The sequence below is a fragment of the Herpailurus yagouaroundi genome, unplaced genomic scaffold, assembly GCF_014898765.1.
Source record: "Herpailurus yagouaroundi ecotype Mexico unplaced genomic scaffold, PumYag 188, whole genome shotgun sequence".
Lineage (NCBI taxonomy): Eukaryota > Metazoa > Chordata > Mammalia > Carnivora > Felidae > Herpailurus > Herpailurus yagouaroundi.
The window spans coordinates 22166828-22189508 of NW_024412419.1; the positions used below are offsets into that span (position 1 = coordinate 22166828).

The window sequence follows — 22681 nt, forward strand, 5'->3', positions numbered from 1 at the left end:
GGGTCACTCACTTGGTGACAGCTGTGGCTCGCCTTACATGAGCTAAATTGGGAGTTGGAATGTCATGCAGATGCCCCTTGTTCCCTACCCCCATGTTAAAATTAATCTCCTCTCTGGGAAGTAAGGGACAAACAGTGCTGCCCATAGAGGGAACAAGAGTCATTTGGGGAACAAAAGAAATTTCCAGGGACAGAGTCATTCAGGGAGGGAGGGATAGATAAAGCTACATGTGTCTGGCTGGGTTACAGAGCAAAGAATAGAGAAGTGTCTGAAAACAGCTATCTGAGGACGAGGTGAATTGTTGGAGGAGGGGACAGGAGAGATAGCAGAGCTATTTCAAGAGTGAGCAGTAGAAGGGAACAAGAATCCACGGACGGTCTAAGCGAGGAAGGGTCCAGAGGCAGTGAGGGAAGGCCAGGACCAGGGCCGAGGCCAGGGCAGGCACGATCGCTGAGGGGATGAACTTCACAGTGGGTTTCAAGCCGCTGCTAGGGGATGCACACAGCATGGACAACCTGGAGAAGCAGCTCATCTGCCCCATCTGCCTGGAGATGTTCTCCAAACCAGTGGTGATCCTGCCCTGCCAGCACAACCTGTGCCGCAAGTGTGCCAACGACGTCTTCCAGGTGGGCCAGGGATGGGGAGGGGGGAGGGCAGGGCCAGGTGACGCAGTGCGGATTTGCGGGAGACTTGTCATCAGGTCAGAGCTGAGACCCCAGAAGGGGATGGGCAGAGTGCTCTGTGAGGTGGGTGCTGGCTGTCCTGGTAGAAGAGCGGAAGATTCGGGGTCCTAGTAGATCACAGTGTAAGCATGAGTCAGCAGTGGCTCTGCAGGCTGGCTGACAGCCTATGTGTGCACAGACCGCGGCTGGAATGCCGGCATCTGCAGAGGAGAGAAGACCCCCATAGAAACGACAAACTGGGAGGGAGGTGATCCTACACCAGGCTGTGTAATAGTCTGTGCTAGACTCTGCACTCCAGTTTGGAGTTTCAGATTTTGAGAATGGTAGGGAAGATTTGGAGAAAATATCACTGAGATAATGAAACATTAAAAAATAAGCCCTGTGAGAAAAGCTCAGGTTGAAACTATTTGTATTTGAGACAAAGCTCAGCACATCCTCTTTTGGGGCAGAGTTAGCGGGCAGGAGATTGGGAATTCTCCCCAACTAAAAGTTCACACCAGTGCCCCACTCCAGATTGGTTAATAAAAGGGCCTGCTGGTTAGAAAGGATTGTGGTCACTTAAGCAGAAAGAATGCAGAGAAATGCAACCACCTTTGGTTTATGTGAGGTCATGGGGCAAAGCATACGTAGCTAACCGAATTCACAAATGTCATTTTAGCTACTGGTTTCAAAAAGAAAAGCAGCATTTATCAAAATCGTTTATAAACGCGTTTTCTTTCTTGCCTTGTGCCACTGAAACAAGGATCACAGATCGTAAAGAGATCATGAAGGGGAAAGTTGTGTGCTCTTCCACGCACGTGCGCGTGCACATGGACACACACACCTTGCAAGTGAAATAAAATCTCTGAATAGACCAGAGCTGGCTAGCTTAGTAGGCATGGCAGTGAGAAGGAACATTTGAACACATACCCTTCAACCATATCAGAATTCAGAAGGAAATAATGTTGAACACAAATGCTTTTTAACCTAATCAAGACTTTTTTGGTTCTTTCAGGGTAGTGTGTTTGGGAAAAACCAATGGGCTGAGTCAGCCATTCCACAGCTATGCTCTGTGACCCACCCTTTGCTGTATGCCATCTTCCCATTGAGGCCCATTCTCATCTCCTATTCTGTGTGTCTAAACCTGCCATTACATTATTTGGCCCCAGAGTATCTCAAAGCCAGTGATTGTCTGTCTCTGGGAAAGGCTGACTGCTCTCTGTCTGCTCATCTTGGACATCAAGTCATGTACTAGAGGCTTCGCCTTGCCCACCATCTTAGTTTTCCCCTTGGTCTGAGTACCTTTCCTCCAGGCTGAGATGCCTAGGAGGGAATGGCAACAAGATTTTGCCATCCCTTCTCATTAATTTGTAGTGAAACATCCTGCCATTAAATCTTGAGATACATGAAAGCAAAGAGGAATTTCGAAAGTGAAGGTAATCTGTCCTATGAAAAAAAGTGGTCAGAATATTAAAGTGGGAGGCATATAGTATCAGGCAGAGGGACCCAGAGACAAGTTCCCTATCTATAGGGAGGCTAGATGATGTTTAAGTGACCTCTCTTGTTCAAGTCAGTGCTCTGTACTCAGGCACACTGTTTTGGTTCCTTGAAGCTCTGGAATACCGGGACGCCTGGGTGGCTCAGTCGGTTGAGCGACCGACTTCAGCTCAGGTCATGATCTCATGGTTTGTGAGTTCGAGCCCCATGTTGGGCTCTGTGCTGACAGCTCAGAGCCTGCAGCCTGCTTCTGATTCTGTGTCTCCCTCTCTCTCTGCCCCTCCCCCCACTCATGCTCTGTCTCTCAGAAATAAATAAACATTAAAAAAATTAAAAAAAAAAAAAAAAAAAAGGAGAAGCTCTGGAATACTGATTGGGCCCAGAGAGAAAGGGACTGAGTCAAACCCGATGCAGAATATTTAGGAAACAACAGGATTCCCAGAGGTTTGGGATGGTTCTGTGGATCTGGACTGATGTGTCTCTTTTTAAAGTGCAGAGCACCCCTGGGCACCCCCCACCCCCACCACCAAGGAGAAGAGTGAACAGCTCATTTCCTTGCTCTGCTTTATTTGGGGCAGCCTGGTGGGAGGCTGACCCAGTTCTTTGGCTGCACTTCTGTATATACATCTCAGTAGATCTCCCTCTGAAAGATGAGCATATTTAGTTTTTTCTCACATTGCCTCCACATTTTGACAACTGTAGGCATAATCAGATTGTCTGTTTTCTAAGTATGGGAACAAGCTTAGGACTTTTGGTAATTCTATCTTAAAACCACTTAAGAAGAATACCCTGAGAACATTGCCTAGAAAGTTAATAGAACTTATAAAAGTTATACCGGTATCTCTCTCTCTCACTCTCTCTCGCTCTCTCTCTCTCTCTCTCCCTCTCTCTCTCTCTCTCTCACACACACACACACACACACACACACACACACACACTTTTCTTTCAAATAGGAGTTTGTGTCATGAAAAGTGACAACCCCAGGCCCTCAGTTCCCTTCTCCAAATGGAGGTAGCCATTTCCAACTTTCTTGGGTATTCTTCCAGAAATTTTCCATGGATAGCTACATCTGAGTGTGGGGTGTGTGTGTGTTTAGACTCACTGTCCTACATCTGCCTTTGTTTGCTTTCTCTTGGTGGTTGTTCCATCTCTACACATTCAGATACACATTTTCATTTTTAAATGGCTGAATAGTGCTCTGCTCCATTGTTCTGACTGGACCACAGTCTGTTTCATTGGTCCTCTAAAACATTTAGATGGTGTCCAGTGTTTTACTGTCTTAACAACTGCTGTGATGAACAACAAACAAGAATTTCAGGGAACTGTGGCGCACCTGGCTGGCTCAGTCTGTGGAGCAGGCGATTCCCGATCCCGGGGTCGTAAATTTGAGCAGCACTTTGGGCATAGAGATTACTTAAAAATGTTAAAAAAAAAAAAAAAAAAAAAAAAAGAACTTAGGGAATTGTGACTTTATAACATCAGGTTAACTAGAGAGTCAGGAAGCAAATTTGAATAACTAAAACATGTCATTGAAAACGTTGAATAGTATTAAAGGTTTGGGAGAAAGTCTTCCATTATCGTACTTTCCCAGCACAGTTACTTTCTCCTTTGCATATTACTTTCAAGCCCCTGTTGACATACGTATCTTTACATAGTTGCCATCACAATTTAACTAGTTTCCTTTAGAGCTGTAATACATCTCTCCTTCACCCTGACTTTAAAGAGAAAAGACACCAAAATACCACATTAACCCCCTCTAATTTCTCCCTCCCTCTTTCTCCACACTTGCACCCACTCAACTACCAAGCACTTTGACTAGAGGAAAGCTGTTGGTGTGGGAATTTGACACAAACATCTTCCCATGCGTTTCTGTATTTGTAAACTCTAGTCACTTCTAAACTCCTTTAAGCAGGCCTTCAGTTTATTTTTGTACCTGCCCCCACTTCACTGTGGGCACTCGTTTATGAGCTGCAACCTGTTGTAATTTAACAGACAACCAGAAGGTTGTTGAGGAACAGAGTTTCTGGAGGGTGTCCATTTAGGGAGAGATTTGCAGATACGGGAATATGAAGAAAGGGACCGCCGCCGCCTTCTGTAATAAAGGGCAGTCCAGGAAAGACATGCCCTCTGGTTCACTCCACCTTGAAAGCCAGTTCGTTACCAGTTTGTTGTGAGGACCCGCTGTCAGGCCTGCCTCCTCCACCACTTCCCCTGCTCCCGAGGGACCTCCCCAGCCCAACCATGGGTGGGTCTCCTTTGTGAGAAATTGGTTCACTGCAAGTTTGTGAACGGCATTTACCTTATGGCAGTGTTAGGGGTCTTGCTTACTTGACGGGAGAAACTGGGTTAGTGGAGAGCAAAAACCTAGACCCAGACTCAGCTCCCGAGTTCTAGTCCCACCAGCCTCTTCCTTGATTTGCTGTGTGGTGTCAATCAGGCTATTTTACCTCTTCAAGCCTGTTTACACATACATGGGTTAATAGGATGCTTTAAACTGATCTTTTTTTTTTTAATTTTTATTTTATTATAGAGAGAGAAGCGGGGTGGGGGGGACACAGAGGATCTGAGGCGGGCTCTGCGCTGACAGCAGAGAGCCTGACGTGGGGCTTGAACTCACAAACCATGAGATCGTGACCTTAGCTGAAGTCAGATGCTTAACTGACTGAGCCACCCAGGTACCCCTAAACTGACCTTCAATATTCTTATAATTCTAACAATCTGATTTCACAAATTCAGGAAATTTTACTATGGATTTCCATTTTTTAAGTGTTTTCTATTCTGTTACCAGTGTCCTGACTTGTCTCACTCTTCTGATTTTTGATCTTCCTTCCAGCCAGTCTCCTGCCACAGACCCCTTGTGCCAGGCTCTTTGCTAAGTTCTGTCAGGCAAAGCTAACCCTCCACTCAGAATCCCTCTCCCACCCACTGGTGGCCAATATCTGGATTCTTCTAAGGTCTTCAACATTTCTCCAAATATCTGATCTTCTGTCTACCGTTTTGCCATGGTTTCTCCAGTATATTGTGAAGGTGTGGCTCAAGGTACGTGCATGGTCCGCTATTCCTCATTGACGAGGTCACCATTTTGGGGGAAATAGCCTCCAGCAACCCTCTTGAACTCACAGAGCGTCTTTCTAGACAGAACATTTCTATTAGATGCTATAGAATATTACAAAGAAAGGAAGCACCATACAGCCTAAAAGAGATAGCTCATGGAATGTATGCCATACAAAAGCCTGGAACATAGCCTAGAATTAAATTCCATTTATTTATTGCATTCCATTGTATCCTCCACAGTGAAGAAGGAACAGTTGTTTCATGATCTGTGGTTCTATGTGGTCATATACTTTTAGGATTGTTAACCACTCTTTGTGAAACGCTCTATAATTTATAAAGTACCTTCACATTCATGATTCCATTTGAGTTAGATAGAATGGATCTTACTTCCATTTTACAGGGACAGCCCAAGAAACAGGTTATAGTCTTACAAAGGGACAGAGTAGGGACATAAATGTAGGTCTTCTGTTTCCTAGAGTGATGGAATTTTCTCTACACATCACCTTATTGGCACATGAAATTTTGCTTTATGGGGCTGGCTTTCTTGTGTAAAGGTAAGATTTAAGGAAAGAACAAAATTTAAGTGTGTAATAAAGCCTGTCAGTTATTTTCAGTTATATTTTTAGTCTTTTTAAAGTACAGGTCTATTGCCATATGCTTCTACACAATTGTTTACAAAAGCTTGTATCTTAAGACATTAATTCAAAGATGCATTATATACAGTGTAGTTTCATTGAGTTAAGAACAGGCCTATTCCCATATGCTTCTACAACAATTGTCTACAAAAACTTGCATCTTTTTTTAGTGTGTGTTTTTTTTTTTTTAATTCCACTTAGTTAACATACAGTGTTATTTCTTAGTCTTGAAATACAAAGATAAACAGAAGCAGAAGATAGGATTTTGCTATCTGGATATTAGTCAGCTGAGAAATCTTTAGTCCAATGTAGAGACTGTCAGCTATGGAAATGTATTAAGAAAGTTGCCATCTACACCTTAGTGTATAAAATTCCTGTCTGTCATGAGACCATGTAGGACTCACAATCAGGACAGGAAGTAATCTCTTTTTGGACCATGGACCCCTTTGTCAGTTTGTGAAGCCTGTGGACTCTAAGGGCAATGTGTGTGGTTTATGTGAGAAAAATGCTTTTATTTATTTATATTTTTAATGTTTATTTGTTTCTCTTGCAAGAGCATGAGAGCAGGGAAGGAGCAAAAAGAGAGGGAAAGAGAGAATCTAAAGGAGGCTCCATCTCACAAACAGAACTGTGAGATCATGACCTGAGCCGAAATCAAGAGTCAGACGCTTAATCAACTGAGCCACCCAGATGCCCCCCAAAAATGTTTTTAAATGCATATGTACTACAAAAAATTATATGTACTATATATGATTATAAAGAAAATGGATTGCATTAGAACACAGCCTGCATTCTCATACATTCTCAACGGGGGTGATATTGCCCCAAGAATATCCATGGTATTAAAATTTTTTATTGTGATTGTATTTTAAAATTTTTATTTAGTTTTTGCTTTCACGTAAAACTTTTTCCCCCAGCTTCACTGAGATATAATTGACAAAAATTAGACATATTTAAGGTGTGCAACATGATGATTTGATACTGTGAAATGATTACCACGAACTAGTTAACACATCCATCACTTCACGATTACCATTGTGTGCTACTCTCTTAGCAATTGCCAAGTATAAAATATATAACTAACTATTAACTATAGTCACCATACTGGACATCAGCTCCCCAGAATGAACTCATCTTAGAATTGAAAGTTTGTGCCCTTGACCAGCATCTCCTCATTTCCCACACCCCCCACCCTGGCAACCACCTTTCTACTTTCTGCTTCTATGAGTTTCACTTTTGTCGATTTTGGGTACTTAAGTTTAATGGGGAAGGGATGGCTATTAGGGGCAAAAATGTCTTAAAAGCTTCCTGGAAGGAGCAGTCATGAAAAAAGCCTCAGAAACACTGGAATATAATTACCAAAGTAATTAGAACATGTCTGACAGATCTCTGTCTCTCTCAAATCAATCAATCAGTCAATAATAAAGAACACGTTGGATAGAGTAATGTATGTGCTCCTTGATTAACACATTAAATAATGAGATCAAGCAGTGGGCCTAGTAACTACTATAGTTCAGAAGTAGTGATAAGCGTAAATTATTTTTGGATATTCGATCAACAACAATACTGTGATGTGAAAATACCTGTGATTTCTGTTGGTGGCAAAGTGCTCTAAAATTGTGGTTTGTTGCCTACATGTGTAATTGAGGGAAATGTCCAATTTATGCTATTTAATGAAAATAAAAATAAGATTTTTTTATCTCATCTGAGTTCACAGAATTCTGGTCATGGATCTTTTGGGGCTGTGGTCCCCAGATTAAATACTTCTTCATTACAGGCACCAGCATCTTCCCAAGCATCCAGGCTTGAAATGCTAGAATAGTTTTTGACTTTCTCCTCTCCCCACAGCCCACCCACATTTAAGTGATTGGCCAGTCCTACTGATTCCACCTCCGGCATCCCCAGTCTTCCCAAGATTTCTGCCACCACCTGACGGCAGGCAGGTGACTTGCACTGACTACTGCACTTGCTTCCCAGTTGATCTGTGCCTTTAACCTCTCTCTCCCCTCCCATCTATGCAAATTACCTGTGAGATTAATATTCACTTTTTTTTTCATGTTTATTTTTGAGAAAGAGAGAAAGAGAGAGAGCAGGGGAGGGGCAGAGAGAGAGAGGGAGACACAGAACTTGAAGAGGGCTTCAGGCTCGGAGCTGTGAGCACAGAGCCTGATGCAGGGCTCGAACTCACAAACTGTGAAATCATGACCTGAGTGAGCAAAAGTTGGACGCTTTGCCACCCAAGCGCCCCGAGATTAATATTTACTCTTATTTTCTCTCCTAGTTCAGAAACCTTGGCTACAAAATTAAGTTCAGATCCTTACCCTTAAATTCAAAGCCCTCTGTGATTTTACCACAATTAAAAAAAAAAAAAATTTAAAAGCCCTTCATGGTAAAACCCACCTTTCTAGCCCCCCCCCCCCATGACTCCCCTATTTGTAACCTAAAATCCTATAGTCTCTCTGGTCTCCTGAAACTCTTTCCTACCTAACCGCCTGCTACCTGTCTACCCTGTCTTCAAATGGTATCTTTTTGGGGGCACCCGAGTGGCTCAGTCGGTTAAACATCCAAAACTTCAGGTCATGATCTCCCAGTCCGTGGGTTCGAGTCCCACATCAGCCTCTGTGCTGACAGCTCAGAGCCTGGACCCTGCTCAGGATTCTGTGTGTCCCTCCCTGTCTGCCATTTTTTAAAAATGGTATCTTCTTAAACATCCCCTCCTCTGAACTAACAAAGTTTTTTGCCGCACTCCTGCTGGTTTATCTTCCTGGCGTTTATGGCACTCCAGCGCCCCCTCTCCATTTATGTCAGTACTGAGCATTGCAATTTTAAAAGGTAAAGTTTTTTTCCAAACTCCAAAATCTTTGTACAAAATTTGGAATTTATTAAAAAAAAAAAAAGAACCGAAAAATCCAAAATTCTATCAGCCAATGACAGTTACTGCAAAAATATTTAACTTTTATATTTATGCATTTTAAAGGTAATTCAGAGTCCATAGAAATTTGGGAAATGTAAATGACTACAAAGAAAACTTTTAAATTACCTGTGAATCCCATCACCCATTCCTAAATTAGGATCCTACTGTCTATATTGATTTATGTCTTGCTTTTTTTCATCTAAAATCATAACATGAGGGGTCCCTTGGTGGCTCAATTGGTTAAGCTTCCAACTCTTGGTTTCTGCTCAGGTCATGATCTCACAGTTTGTGGGTTCAAGCCCCACATCGGGCTCTCTGCTGTCAGCACGGAGCCCGCTTCAGATCCTCTGTCTCCTGGTCTCTCTGCCCCTACCCTGCTCACACTCTCTTTTTCTCTCTCAAAAATAAACAAACATTAAAAATAATAATGAAATTGTAACATCAGTATCTCTCCATGTTACAAAGAACTCTAAGATAATTACATAATAATTCCATTACAACTCATTTAATTGCTCCTCTGCTGTCAAGCAACCAGAATGTTTCCTATACGAAAAAGAAATTTTATTGTTTATTATGATTACAAAAACAATACAGGTACATTATATAAAATTCAAACCTCATAGATAATGCAAATGATAGAACGTGTAAATCCATCTAAACACCCTAGAACTAGGGGCTCCTAGCAGCTCATTCGGTAGTGTGGCGTTTTTTTTTTTTTTTTTTTTTTAGGTAAGTTCCACCCCAAATGTGGGGCTTGAACTCACAGAGCACTTGACTCTTGATCTCAAGGTTGTGAGTTTGAGCCTCATGTGGAATGTGGAGATTACTTAAAAATAAAATCTTTTTAGGGGCATCTGGGTGGCTCGGTTAAGCACCTGGCTCTTGACCGGTTCAGTTCACGATCTCATGGTTCGTGGGTTCGAGCCCCGCATTGGGCTCTGTGTTGGCAGTGCAGAGACTCCTTGGGATTCTCTCTCTCTGCCCCTTCCCCACTTGTGTGCTCTCTCTCGAAGTAAATAAATAAACTTTAAAAAATAAACTTTTTTAAAATGTAAAAACAAACAAACAAACACACTAGGACTATTTCAGAGATGGGATTTCAGGAACTGTTTATATCAGGCAGGAAGAGGGCGCTCCAGGGCCAGCTGGGGGAGGCACAAACAAGTGAGATACTGAATCACAGGAGTCAAAGTTAAAGAGGGGGATGGTGGCCTACATGGTGTGAGAGGGGAAGGTTGTCATAAAAACCACCAGCTCCCTTCCTCGTCCGATTAGGGTGTCTGAAACTCTTACCATATTATATCAGTCAATGCCCATTGCTCACAGAACATCAGCCCTTGAAGGGAGCAAGTGCTAAGTACAGATCCCTCTTTTTAGATCTGAGGAAATTGAGGCCCTGAGAGAAATTATTTTCCTAAGGTCATAAATGGCAAATCCCAAACCAGATCTTCAGATCATTGCTACTTTCCCTATATAGTGCTGCATTAAATGCCTTCTGTTAAAATGCAGAGATGTTACCAAGAAGGGGTAACCTTTTTTTAAAATGTTTATTTATTTGTTTTGAGAGAGAACATGAACAGGGGAAGGGCAGAGAGAGAGGGAGAGAGAATCCCAAGCAGGCCCCACATTCAGCACGAAGCCCATGTGAGGCTTTATCTCATGACCATGAGATCGTGACCTGAGCTGAAATCAGAGTCAGACGTTTAAGTGACTGAGCCAGCCAGGTGCCCCAAGGGATAACCATTTTATCCACATATCCAGTACAGGTGATTTTCTCAAAGTAGCCACCCAACATTTGCAAAAGGTTTGGGACACAAGACAAATAAGTTTCAATTGAGGAGGGCGTCAGGAAAAGAGAGTGACTCCTCAGACTTCCTCTCATTTAGCCTTCCTGATTTTTGCCATAGCTGGGTACCACCTGTGCAATGGTTGATTATTTCCTTTAAAGGGGCTCACTTTTAAAGCTTAAATATTTACTTTATCTTCATTCTAAATGACATAATCCTTGAAAAATCCCTAGTTATATAGGCTGGTTATTTTTTCTAATACGCATTAAAATCAACACACAAAAATTGAAAAAAAAATTTAATGTTTATTTTTCAGAGAGAGAGAGAGAGAGACAGAGTGTGAGCAGGCGAGGGGTAGAGAGAGAGGGAGACACAGAATCCAAAGCAGGCTCTGGGCTCCAAGCTTTCAGCACAGAGCCCGACGCAGGGCTCGAACCTACAAATCACAAGATCATGATCTGAGCCAAAGTCGGATGCTTAACCGACTGAGCCACCCAGGTGCCCCAACGCACAAAAATTTTAAATGTCCATCCTCATACCACCTGAAATCATCATGCCTTCATCAGTATGTATACCGTATTTAGGGAAACACTGAGTTAGCTCATGAGGAACACAGAGAGGGCCTCTAAGCAGCATGAGTGTGCCATGAGTTAAAGAGCCTGGGAAATCCAAAAGAAACTTAACTATTTCATTACTAGAAATTTAGCCCTAGTACCAAAGGGCACCTTTGATACATATACCACAGACTGACTAGCAAAGGATATGGGGTGTGGAGTTGGAGGCGGGGGCATGGCTGAAGCAGTCACAGAAAAGAGGGGATGCCCTGGAGGTTAAGAGGAAAGCCAGCCAGCCAGAGGTAGGATGTGGCAGAAGGAACTGAGCTTTGGGAGAGGGAGGAGACCATGGGACCAGTGGACGACTGGGAAATCTGCTGTCAGCTGCGGTACCTGCGTCAGCACCAGCCCTTAGCCAAACTGCAAAGAAGGCAGACGTGCAACCCTTCCCTCCCACCTGCCTGCCGGTGTCCTCTCCCCAGAAAGGTGCTCTTCAGACAAAGGATTTAGGGGAGACTGCCTGATACTGCTTGCCTCTCAGGCCCCTGGGGCCCAGGAGAATGGCAGTGATTAGCCAATGGGATGAGCTGCTAAAATGTCTTTACCTGGTGAGGAAGTGGTGAAGAGGTAGTGGGCTTCCCGGTCCACCCAAATCTGCTTCCTTGGCCCAGATGTCCCAAGTCATGATTGCTTTTTTTTTTTTTAACTTTTTATATTGTGGTAAAATGCACATAATATAAATTTGTCATCTTAACCATTCTTTTTTTTTTTTTTTAAGTTTATTTATTTTGAGACAGCACGAGTTGGGGAGGGGCAGAGAGAGAGGGAGAGAGAATCTCAAGTAGGGTCTGTGCTGCCAGTGCAGAGCCCAACATGGTGCTTGAACTCAAGAAATCACAATACCATGACCTGAGCCAAAACCAAGTCCGATGCTTAACCGATTGAACCACCCAGGCACCCCAATTATCTTAACCATTCTTACATGTGCAGTTCAGTGTCATTAAGTATATTCACACTGTTGTGTATCCAGAACTTTTCATCATTCCAAATGGAAATTGTGTACCCATTAAATGATAACCTTCCGCTTCCCTGCCCCTCAGCCCCTGGTAACCACCATTCTACTTTTTATCTCTATGAATTTGACTATTTCAGGTACTTCATATAGAGGGATCATACAGTATTTGTACTTTCGCAGCAGGCTAATTTCAGCTAGCACAAAGTCCTCAAGGTTGATCCACGTTGTAGCACGTAGTCCTGATTGCTTTTACCCTGTTATTTTCCACTATGATCTATGTGACTTCCGCCAGTGTCTCCATTCTACTTCCTGCTGTAGTGTCATGAGTGAATTTCGCTTCTATGTTTGTAACATATTTTACTTGATTTCTTAATTCTTCCATTTCCCTTCACTTCTCCCAGCTTTGATCACTTATATCTCTTCTTTAATCAAAGAGACTGTTTTCTTTCTTTTAAAAAAATTTTTTTTAATGTTTATTTATTTTTGAGAGAGACAGAGACAGGATGTGAGTGGGTTAGGGGCAGAGAGAGAGGGAGACATAGAATCCGAAGCAGGCTCCGGGCTCTGAGCTGTCAGCACAGAGCCCGACGCGGGGCTCGAACCCACGAGCTGTAGATCATGACCCGAGCCGAAGTCGGACGCTCAACCGACTGAACCACCCAGGTGCCCCTGTTTTCTTTAAAAGTGTTAGATTGAAATACTGTGTCTAGAAGCAGTTCTTCTCACAAAGCATATTCTTCGTCTGTCTGTTGCTTGTCATGCTTTCTTTTTCCTTTTTTATTATGTCCGTTTACATCTCCCTTTGGATCCCTTCTGCTTACCATTCCTCTTTGAATCAGGGCAGTTTTATCTGAGGCTGAGGATGAATTCGTTAGTCAACCCCCTGTCTACCTTGGCTTTCTTCCACGGTCCACTTAACTGTAAACTGGCTAGCTGGATGTTCCCATCGGTTTGCATCTCTGTTGCAAGCCCAGTCCTTTGGCTTCTGTGGTGAATTAGAGGGGTATGTCCCGGATTAGCAGGCAGCTGAGTGGCTCAATTTGGTTATATCGCCTCAGTATGTTTTTCACACAGAATCTGGTGAACTAGCTAGTCTGAGGGCATGTGGAGATCCATGGGCGGAGGTCTCCCTGAGATTTGAGCGATTTCCTTTCCTTTTCACAGAGACACAGGTTATTCTGGTTGCAAGCCGGACCCTTGTATTGCTTCATGGCACAAGGGGTTTTGGGTTGATGGGTCATGTTTTGTTTACCTCAGCTCAAATAACATCAATCCACAGTTGCACAGCTCACTTTTAGGTTGTTGTTTCCTTTGTGAAGGGTTGATGTGTGGCCTTTTACGACTCTAACTAAAATCTGTTTTACCTGCGATTCAGAGGGGCGAATGTTAGCTCTGGGCATCATCCTTCAGGTGGCCTAAATTCTACTCCATCTGACAATGTACTATATTGATTTTTTTTTAATGTTTATTCAATTTTGGGAGACAGAGAGAGACAGAGCACGAGCAGGGGAAGGGCAGAGGAGACACAGAATCCTAAGCAGGCTCCAGGCTCCGAGCTGTCAGCACACAGCCCAACACGGGGCTCAAACTCACGAACTGTGAGATCATGACCTGAGCTGGTTGGATGCTTAACTGACCAAGCCACCCAGGCACTTCCAGCATATTGATTATTTAGAATGGACCCTGGGGTTAGAGTGCCTGAGTTCAAATATTGGTTCTGCCATCTATTATCTGATGACCCCGTACCATTTATTTAACACCTTTGGGCTGCAATTTCGTATCTTTGAAATGGGGCTAATAGTAGTACCTATTTCAAGGGTCGATAAGAGGTTTAAATGAGTTAATACAGATAAAAGAGCTTAGAGAAGAACCTGGCATAAAGTATGTGTCCGGTTAGCCATTGTCACTATACTTCCTGTAGTCTTAGTTAGGGGGTTAATGTTCATGTCCTCCACCATATTTACAAGAAGTCCTTGAGGGTTAAATTCAATAATGTCTGGGAAGCCCATATAGCATGGTGCTTGACACATAATTGGCCCTCAAAACATGAGTTGAATGTTAAATAATGAGTATAGAGGAAGGGGGGGCTGTGAGGGAGGAAGGTGGAGGAGAGAGGCTAACTCAGAAGTTTGTGCTCTGGGCTAAGACTTTAGCCCATTCAAACATTCAAACCCATTTCCACCCATTCAACCATTTCCTGAGCACTTTTATATGCTAGCCACTAGCGAATCAAAGAGAAGTAAGATCCCTCCAGGAGTTTGCAGGCTTGGAGTTCTCCCAACACCTCCTTGCTCACTTGGATTCTAAGTAATGAAAGGTCATTGTATTAAGTAAGCAAAAGCCCAGTGGTCTTACACTTTAACCCACACCCTAAACTCAGCAGGATTTATATACAATTGCAGCTACTGAGAAAGACAAAGGCACAAACGCAGCCTTGGATAATCTCAAAGTAATCGGTTCTGGCCTAATGTGTTAACTTCTTAGGATTCACAAGAAATTCCCCCCAAATGTGAGATTTGTGACATGCCAGTCACTCTCCCCAGTATAGGCTTGCCCACTTCCCAGAGGCCACATTTCCTGCCTTGCCTACATCTGTTGCTTCTAAAGGTTCAAAGAAGACTGCGGACTTGGATGCCCTCTGTGTATCCTGGGTGCTGTTGCACACATAAGGGTCCCTCTGGCTGATGTCCAGCGTGAGGATTTGGAGAATTTCATCAAACTCACCTTCAGGAAATACATCTAAGTTTTCAAAGTCACAGGTGACTGTTCTCTTCATTAGTCTCTAGGAGTCCATGGCCTTCCAGCCAGCTAGGACTAAGTTGTGCTTAAGTGACAGAAAACCCAAAATAGTAATGGCTTAAAGAAGGTAAAAAATGTGTTCTTTCTCTCAAGCCAAAGTATAGGTAGGCAGTCCAGAGACTCCCTCCTTTTATCTTGTTGCCATTCTCATCCTGTGACTACCTCATGGAGCCACATGACTGCTTCAGCTGGAGCTACTCCATCTTCATTGTAGCCAACAGGAAGGAGAAAAGAGTAGGGCATATGCCCCTTCCATTAAAGATACTTCCTAGAAGTTGCATAAAACATTTCTGTCTACATCCTGTTGGCCAGAATGTAGCCACCTGGTCATACTCAGTCGGAAGGGAGACTTGACACAGAGTCTTGTTTGTTTTATTTATTTATTTATTTTATTTGAGAGTGAGAGTGAGCGAGTGAGAGAGAGCACAAGCAGGGGAGGAACAGGTTGAGAGAAGGACAGAGGATCCAAAGTGGGCTCTATGCTGACAGCAGTGAGTGCAGGGCTTGAACTCAGGAACCGTGAGATCGTGACCTGAGCCAAAGTCGGAAGCTTAACCAGCTGAGCTACTCAGGCGCCCCGGACACACAGTCTTTTTTTTTTTTTTTTTTTTTCAAACGTTTATTTATTTTTGGGACAGAGAGAGACAGAGCATGAACGGGGGAGGGGCAGAGAGAGAGGGAGACACAGAATCGGAAACAGGCTCCAGGCTCTGAGCCATCAGCCCAGAGCCCGATGCGGGGCTCGAACTCACAGACCGCGAGATCATGACCTGGCTGAAGTCGGACGCTTAACCGACTGCGCCACCCAGGCGCCCCCCGGACACACAGTCTTTATTCCATGTGTCTTGCTAAAAACTCAGAGGCTCTGTTACTGAAGAAGAGAAGGTGAATACTGAGGAACTTCAAACAGTCTCTACCAGTTTTTTCTCTCTGCTGCTGTCCACAAGTTGACTTTGTGGTCTTCTCCGAAGACAAGCCTTCCTGTTCATACTTTCTGACCCCTTGGGCTTTCCACTTCCACTTGCACAAGACTGTGTCTTTGCAGTGTCTCCACAATGTCAGCTCTCTGCCCAACTCCACAGGTCTTTTCAGTTTCAGAGCCGCAGGTGGTCTAGCCACCCCCACCTCTGTGTCTCAGTTCTAAATTCCTGGAGAGAAAATGTGATTGGTTCTGCTTGGGTCAGGTGATCACCTCCTCAACTCTGAGCCAGTCATCTGTGGCCTGGGCCATAGTGGGGTTCTCCCTTTTAGGATGGGAAGGAGCAAGTTCTCTAAGAGGTATAAGTGATGAACATCTCTCGTACGTCTGCCTTCCAAGCTTGACTCTTGTCATAACCCTGCCTGCCAGATGTAGTTGTCAGTTTGCTTGTCCTTAGGGCAGGGTGGCTTTTGTTCATCTTATCCCCAGAGCCTCGAAATTACCTGGCACCCTCCATATTTGTTGTAGAATGAATAATCCAGTGTAGTCCTTAGTTTTCCAGACATCGAATGCTTGCTCGAATTTACATGGTAGAACAGTATGAAGGGCAGCACAAGAACACAGGACCCCTGGCTCCCAGTCTCTAGAATGGTTTCCTAGGAATTGCCCGGCACGATGTGGCCTGTGTGCCCCATTATTCAGCACTTGTCTGGGCTTCCCTGCTGAGGGTTACAGAGAATCTCCCCTAGCTGTGGTCCGTGAAAGCCCCAGGAGGACATTGGCTGCACCACACAGAGTCCATTTCCAACCTTAACCTTCCTGCCATTGCCAATGTCTCCCCACACCTGCAAGTTGGGCCCCATTAGGGAGACCATCCTGACTGGGCCTTGACCAAAGTTGGGTTCTGGATGCAGGGACACTTAAGGAGTAATGAGTCAAAAGTGGGAAAGAAGATCTCCATGGCCACCCACCGTTTTCAGAGGAGGAGGACCTCCCCAAGGAACGGAGCTGATGCCTCCCCTTCCACCATTCTCCTACATTTTATTTCAGCCCCCACAACCTTTCCCCCTGCCTCCTCCCCGTTCCTCCATGCCTCACCGTGCGTGTTCTCTCATGCTACTTGTCCCTACAGGCCTCGAACCCTCTGTGGCAATCCCGGGGCTCCACCACTGTGTCTTCCGGAGGCCGTTTCCGTTGCCCATCTTGCAGGCATGAGGTTGTCCTGGACAGACATGGCGTCTATGGCCTGCAGAGAAACCTACTAGTGGAGAACATTATCGACATTTACAAACAAGAGTCTTCCCGGTGAGCTGTCAAGACCTCTTGTCTCTCAAAGGGGCAGGGCCTGGGACACAGCACAGAGAGGGGAACCAATCAGCCAGAAGGGAAGGGCTGAAAGGATCAGCCTCTTTAGTGATTAGAGGACTGGACCCTGGGAGGGGGAGGAATTTGTCCCAGGTCACCCAGCTGAGGCATCTCAGATCCTGGGCAGGGCTTCACCTGCACCCTCTCCACCTGGCGGAGGGGCTGGCAGTCCACCAGCAAGGCCCTTGACAACCTTCTATGGCTTCCTGCCCTGTGGGACTTCCCTGGCCCCCTGGAACAGATGCTGTTCTTGGATCTAGGCCTCCTCTACCCCTTAGCTCTCTGTATTCCTCGAATGAAGGGCACTGTGGAAGTCGCTCACCTGCCCAGCCCAGCTCCAACTGTGATTGGTGGTTGGTGAGGGCTGAAGAGAAGGTGTTCATGGGGACCTGCACTTGTGGGGCCCACCTCCCCCCAGCCTGGCCCCTGACCCTTCCGCCACCCTGCCCGCTCCCCTCCAGACCACTGCACTCCAAGGCTGAGCAGCACCTTATGTGCGAGGAGCATGAAGAGGAGAAGATCAATATCTACTGCCTGAGCTGTGAAGTGCCCACCTGCTCTCTCTGTAAGGTCTTCGGTGCCCACAAGGACTGTGAGGTGGCCCCCCTGCCCACCATTTACAAACGCCAGAAGGTATCAAGCAGCAGAGGGAGCAGGCATGTGGGACCAGAGACAGGACAGCCTCTCAGACTTCCATCCTGTCACTCCACTTGGGTTTAAAAGTCACTGCACTTGGTTTTAAAGGCAGGCAGATCAGGGGGCGCCTGGGTGGCTCAGTTGGGCAACTGACTCTTGATTTTGGCTTAGGTCATGATCGCAGGGTCACGGGATGGAGTCCTCCCTCATGCAGCCTGCTCGGGATTCTCTCTCTCTCTCTTTCTCCCTCTCTCTCCCTCTCCCTTTCTCCACCCCCTGCTTCTCCCCTATTTGCTCACATGGCACTCAAGCCGTCTCCTCTCTCTCTCAAAAAAAAAAAAAAAATTATACACACACACACACGTAAAGGCAGGCAGATCAGGGCTACAGTCCCAGCTCTATGCATGACTCAGTGTGACCTTAGGTAAGTCACTTGACCTCTCTGGCCCTGACTTTCCTTGCTTGTAAAATGGGGATGAAAATGCCTGCTTCTGAGAGTCGCTGTAAGGACACAATTAGATCATGGAAGATGTGAGCAACTTCAGTTTGGTGGCCTAGATGCTCTCTGGGCCCTCTCACTGACACACAGCTAGATTCGACATAAAACATAATTTAAAAATTATATCAGTGGGCACATAGAAAGTAAAGGAAATCTCCAAGTGGGGGTGGAGTGGGGTGAGGAAGGGGCAGTAAGCTGACCACAGAACCCGGGGTGGTAAGCACAGAAAAGGCCAGACTTCCCACGGGGTAAATGCTGGCAGTATTGCTGAGCCAGAGGGATGAGACTACGTTGGGATGAGACTGTGTCTCCAGACTTCTGTAAGGTGGGCACCTGAACTGAAGAAACCCAGGTTAAACTGGAATCCCAGGAACTAAGGTAGTCGGTCATGCCACCCGACTTTTGACAAAAGCGAATGCAGATTCTGCCTGGAGGAAAACACCCTCAATTTAGGTATTTGGGTTTTCCTTAGATTAAGAACAACAAAATATCAATTCAAAAGTGAAGATACAGAAATAAATGTACCGCATGAGTGCAGGCGGTAGAAACGAAGTACGGATCAGACCCCTGAGGAATTCAGATATTGGAATTATTGTTTTTAATTTTTAAAAATTTTTATTTAAGGGCGCCTGGGTGGCTCAGGGGGTGCCTGGGTGTCTCAGTCGGTTAAGCGTCTGACTTCGGCTCAGGTCGTGATCTCCCGGTTGACAAGTTCGAGCCCTGCGTCAGGCTCTGTGCTGACAGCTCGGAGCCCGGAGCCTGCTTCGGATTCTGTGTCTCCCTCTCTTTCTGCCCCTCCCCTGCTCAAGCTCTGTCTCTCTGTGTCTCAAAAATAAACATAAAAATAAATAAATAAATAAACATTAAAACAAAATGGAAAAAAATAGTTAAAAAATTTTTTTTTATTTATTTTGAGAAAGAGAGAGTGGGGAGGGGCAGAGAGAGAGGAAGAGAGAGAGAATTCCAAGCAAGCTTCACACTGTCAGCTCAGAGCCCAATGCGGGGCTCAAACCCATGAACTGTGAGATTATGCCCTGAGCCGAAATCAAGAGTCAGACGCTTAACTGACTGAGCCACCCAGGCACCCCTCAGATATTGGAATTATTAAAGAATAGAGTATCACTGTGTATAAAATGCTTTTTTAAAAATATGGAATAAAAAGGGTGCCTGGGGTGGCTCAATCGTTTGAGCATCCAACTTTGCCTCGGGTCATGATCTCCCAGTTTGTGGGTTTGAGCCCTGCGTCCGGCTCTGTGCTGACAGATCCGAGCTTGGAGCCTCCTTTGGATTCTGTGTCTCCCTCTCTCTCAGCTCCTCCCCTACTCTCTCTCTCTCTCAAAAATAAACATTTAAAAAATGGAATAAATAGAACAGGCAATAATAGATTATCAAAAATGCTGATTTAACAAAGAACCAAATAGAGATTTTAAAAATGAAATTCTAGGGGCACATGGGTGGTTCAGTTGTTAAGTGTCCAACTCTTGGTTTCAGCTCAGGTCATGATCTCCTGGTTCATGGGTTTGAGCCCCATGATGAGCTCCAAGCTAACAGCACAGAGCCTGCTTGGGATTCTCTCTCTCCTTCTCTCGCTCTGCCCCTTTCCTGTTCGCTCTCTCTGTCTCTCAAAATAAATAAAAATATTTTTTTAAAAGGAAATTGCTTTAAGAAATGAAAATATAGGGGTGCCTGGGTGGCTCAGTCAGTTAAGTGTCCAATTCTTGATTTCATCTCAGGTCTTGATCTCACTGTGCATGGGATGGAGCCCCACATCAGGCTCTGTGCTAACAGCATGGAGCTTGCTTGGGATTCTCTCTCTCTCTCTCTCTCTCTCTCTCTCTTTCAAAATAAATAAATAAACTTAAAAAAATGAAAATATGATTGTTGAAATTTCACTGAAGAGAGAATTAGCAAACAGGAAGAGAGGCCTAAAAAAATAGCCCAGGATGCAGCACCGGGAGATGAGGATGAGAAGCTCTGACACATGCCTCCTCAGAGTCACAGAAGGAGAAAATAAAAAGAATGGAGAAGAGGCAATAGTATCCTAACAGATCATTACAAAGAATATTTCCAAATTGATGGAAGACACGAATCTACAGATAAAGCACTTAGCCCGAGGCCTGAATGTTTGGCAAATGTCTGCTCCTTTCTCATTTGGTGGTGGAGGGGCTCCTCTCTCCGCCTCCTTCCAGAACCCATGAATGTGCTTCCACACTTCTTAGATGGTTCCAAGCCATCTAGATCTCTGGAATAGCCCTGATGGTGGCGTGGAGGGGGCGCCCTGGCCGGGATGGGAGGGGTACCGCTCTAGGCAGGGCCCCCCAGTTCTAAGTGCTGGCCTGTGTGTGTGGCAGAGTGAGCTCAGCGATGGAATCGCAATGCTGGTGGCCGGCAACGACCGCGTGCAGGCAGTGATCACACAGATGGAGGAGGTGTGCCAGACCATAGAGGTGAGCCTGGGATGGGAGGAGGGGAGATTTCTGGGTTCCTGGGGGGTGAATCACAAGTGGTGGGATATGCTTAGCCAAGCTGCTAGGTTTGAGTCCCAGCTGTGCCCCTTGCTAGCTCTGTGACTTTGGCCCAGTCACTTCACTTCTCTGTGCTTTGTAACTGTAGTGACGGATGGTAACTAGACCTGTGATCCCTTCACAATATATACAGATGCCGAATCACTACATTGTACACCCGAAACTAATGTAATGTTAAAAGTCAATTATATCTCAATTTTTAAAAATCTTGTAACGGTTATTACTGAGAAGACCCTGCCCTTGGCTGCACCTGTAGGTCTGCCGCTATGTGGGGTACTTTCTTGGCCCCGGTGGCTTCCCTTTGGCGGGGAGTGCTCTCCCGACCAAGAAGGAGGTCTCACCCTTGCTCCCCTCTTTCAGGACAATAGCCGGCGGCAGAAGCAGTTACTAACCCAGAGGTTCGAGGCCCTGTGCGCGGTGCTGGAAGAACGCAAGGCTGAGTTGCTGCAGGCGCTGGCCCGCGAGCAGGAGCAGAAGCTGCAGCGCGTGCGGGGCCTCATCCGCCAGTACGGAGACCACCTGGAGGCTTCCTCTAAGCTCGTGGAGTCGGCCATCCAGTCCATGGAGGAGCCACAGATGGCGCTCTACCTCCAGGTGGGCCCCGGGGGAGGGAGGCAGGCCGCAGAGTGGCTGCCGTGGGGGCCCGGGCACCTGGAGGGCACCACCTGGAGGGCGGGGCTCCCGTCTTACCTCCGGCACCCGTCTGCCCCACTTTGCCTCGGGCGAGTCACCCCCGTCTGAGTCCACCTGCTCCTCAACGAATTGGGATACGCATCCCCGCCCACCCCGCGGGACTGTGGGCACCAGAAACGGGACTTTGCCAGCGCTTGGCACGATGCTTACGCTCCCCCTCCTTTCTTCCCTGCAGCAGGCCAAGGAGCTGATCAATAAGTGAGTAGGCCGAGCGGGAAGGGCAAGGAAGGGGCTGCCGGGGCTCCGCCGCCGCGCGGAGGGGGTTGCGGGTGCGGGGGGCGTTTCCAGCTGAGCGGCTGCCGCGCCGCAGGGTCGGGACAATGTCGAAAGTGGAGCTGGCAGGACGGCCAGAGCCGGGCTATGAAAGCATGGATCAGTTCACCGTGAGCGTGGAGCACGTGGCCGAAATGCTGCGGACCATCGACTTCCAGGCGGGTGAGGGACACAGGATGGGAGGGGGCGGCAGGCCGCGGGGACCGGGGGTCCAGAGGGGCGCGGTGGGGGGGGGGGTCACGACCAGAGAAGCGGGACTCCCACCTCACCGCGCTTTCCTTGGGGCCAGGCGCTTCCGGGGAGGAAGAGGATGAGGAGGTGGCGTTGGAGGGGGAAGAGGGCAGCGCGGGGCCAGAGGAAGAGCGGCCGGACGGGCCGGAAGGTGAGTGTGGCCTGAAGGGCCTGGCGGGGCTGGCCCTACGCTCCGGTCCCCTCTTCGATGATGGCCTTCCTGTGGCACGGGGATCGCTGGGAGCCTCCCAACCCCGGCAGGAGGGGCGCGCCCCCTAGCGCGCGTGCAGAAGTACACTTTCCCACCAGCCTTTACTCTGGGGCTTGGGAAGACCGAGTTGGGTCGGGAGGTAGAGGAGAAACCCACTGGGGAAAGTGGGTGAGCTGGGGTCCGGAGCCGCCAAGTACCTTCGGAGCGCCTGCCCACCGAGCTTTCTTTCCCAGGCACCGGCGGGCACTGACCCGCCCCCGCTTTGGGGAGCCCGCGCACCTGGGGCCTGGCGCTCGGGTCGCGGAGGACCTGCGCAGAGACCACCGCGCCACACAGCTCGGCGCCCCGCCGCGGGGGAGGGACTCAATAAAGGGCTAACGAGTCCAAACCCGCAGCTCCTTTCACTGCTCAC

At 46.6% G+C, this 22681-nt stretch overlaps 1 protein-coding gene across 1 annotated transcript; it reads left to right on the forward strand.

Moving 5' to 3' along the window:
• Positions 1 to 108: 108 nt before the first annotated feature.
• On the forward strand, positions 109 to 22663 carry TRIM54 (tripartite motif containing 54). The gene is made up of 9 exons (XM_040496326.1): positions 109 to 626; positions 16969 to 17141; positions 17663 to 17834; positions 20688 to 20783; positions 21222 to 21455; positions 21730 to 21752; positions 21865 to 21989; positions 22117 to 22209; positions 22503 to 22663. The coding sequence occupies exons 1-9, from the start codon at positions 459 to 461 to the stop codon at positions 22517 to 22519; spliced, it is 1101 nt and encodes a 366-aa protein (XP_040352260.1). The 5' UTR covers positions 109 to 458; the 3' UTR covers positions 22520 to 22663.
• The last annotated feature ends 18 nt before the right edge of the window (positions 22664 to 22681 follow it).

Excerpts from the sequence above, each read along its gene's own strand:
- TRIM54 (XM_040496326.1), top strand. The coding sequence starts at position 459 with ATGAACTTCACAGTGGGTTTCAAGCCGCTGCTAGGGGATGCACACAGC. Across the intron at positions 17,142-17,662 it reads TACAAACAAGAGTCTTCCCG|ACCACTGCACTCCAAGGCTG; the intron begins GTGAGCTGTCAA and ends GCTCCCCTCCAG. Across the intron at positions 21,456-21,729 it reads AGATGGCGCTCTACCTCCAG|CAGGCCAAGGAGCTGATCAA; the intron begins GTGGGCCCCGGG and ends TCTTCCCTGCAG.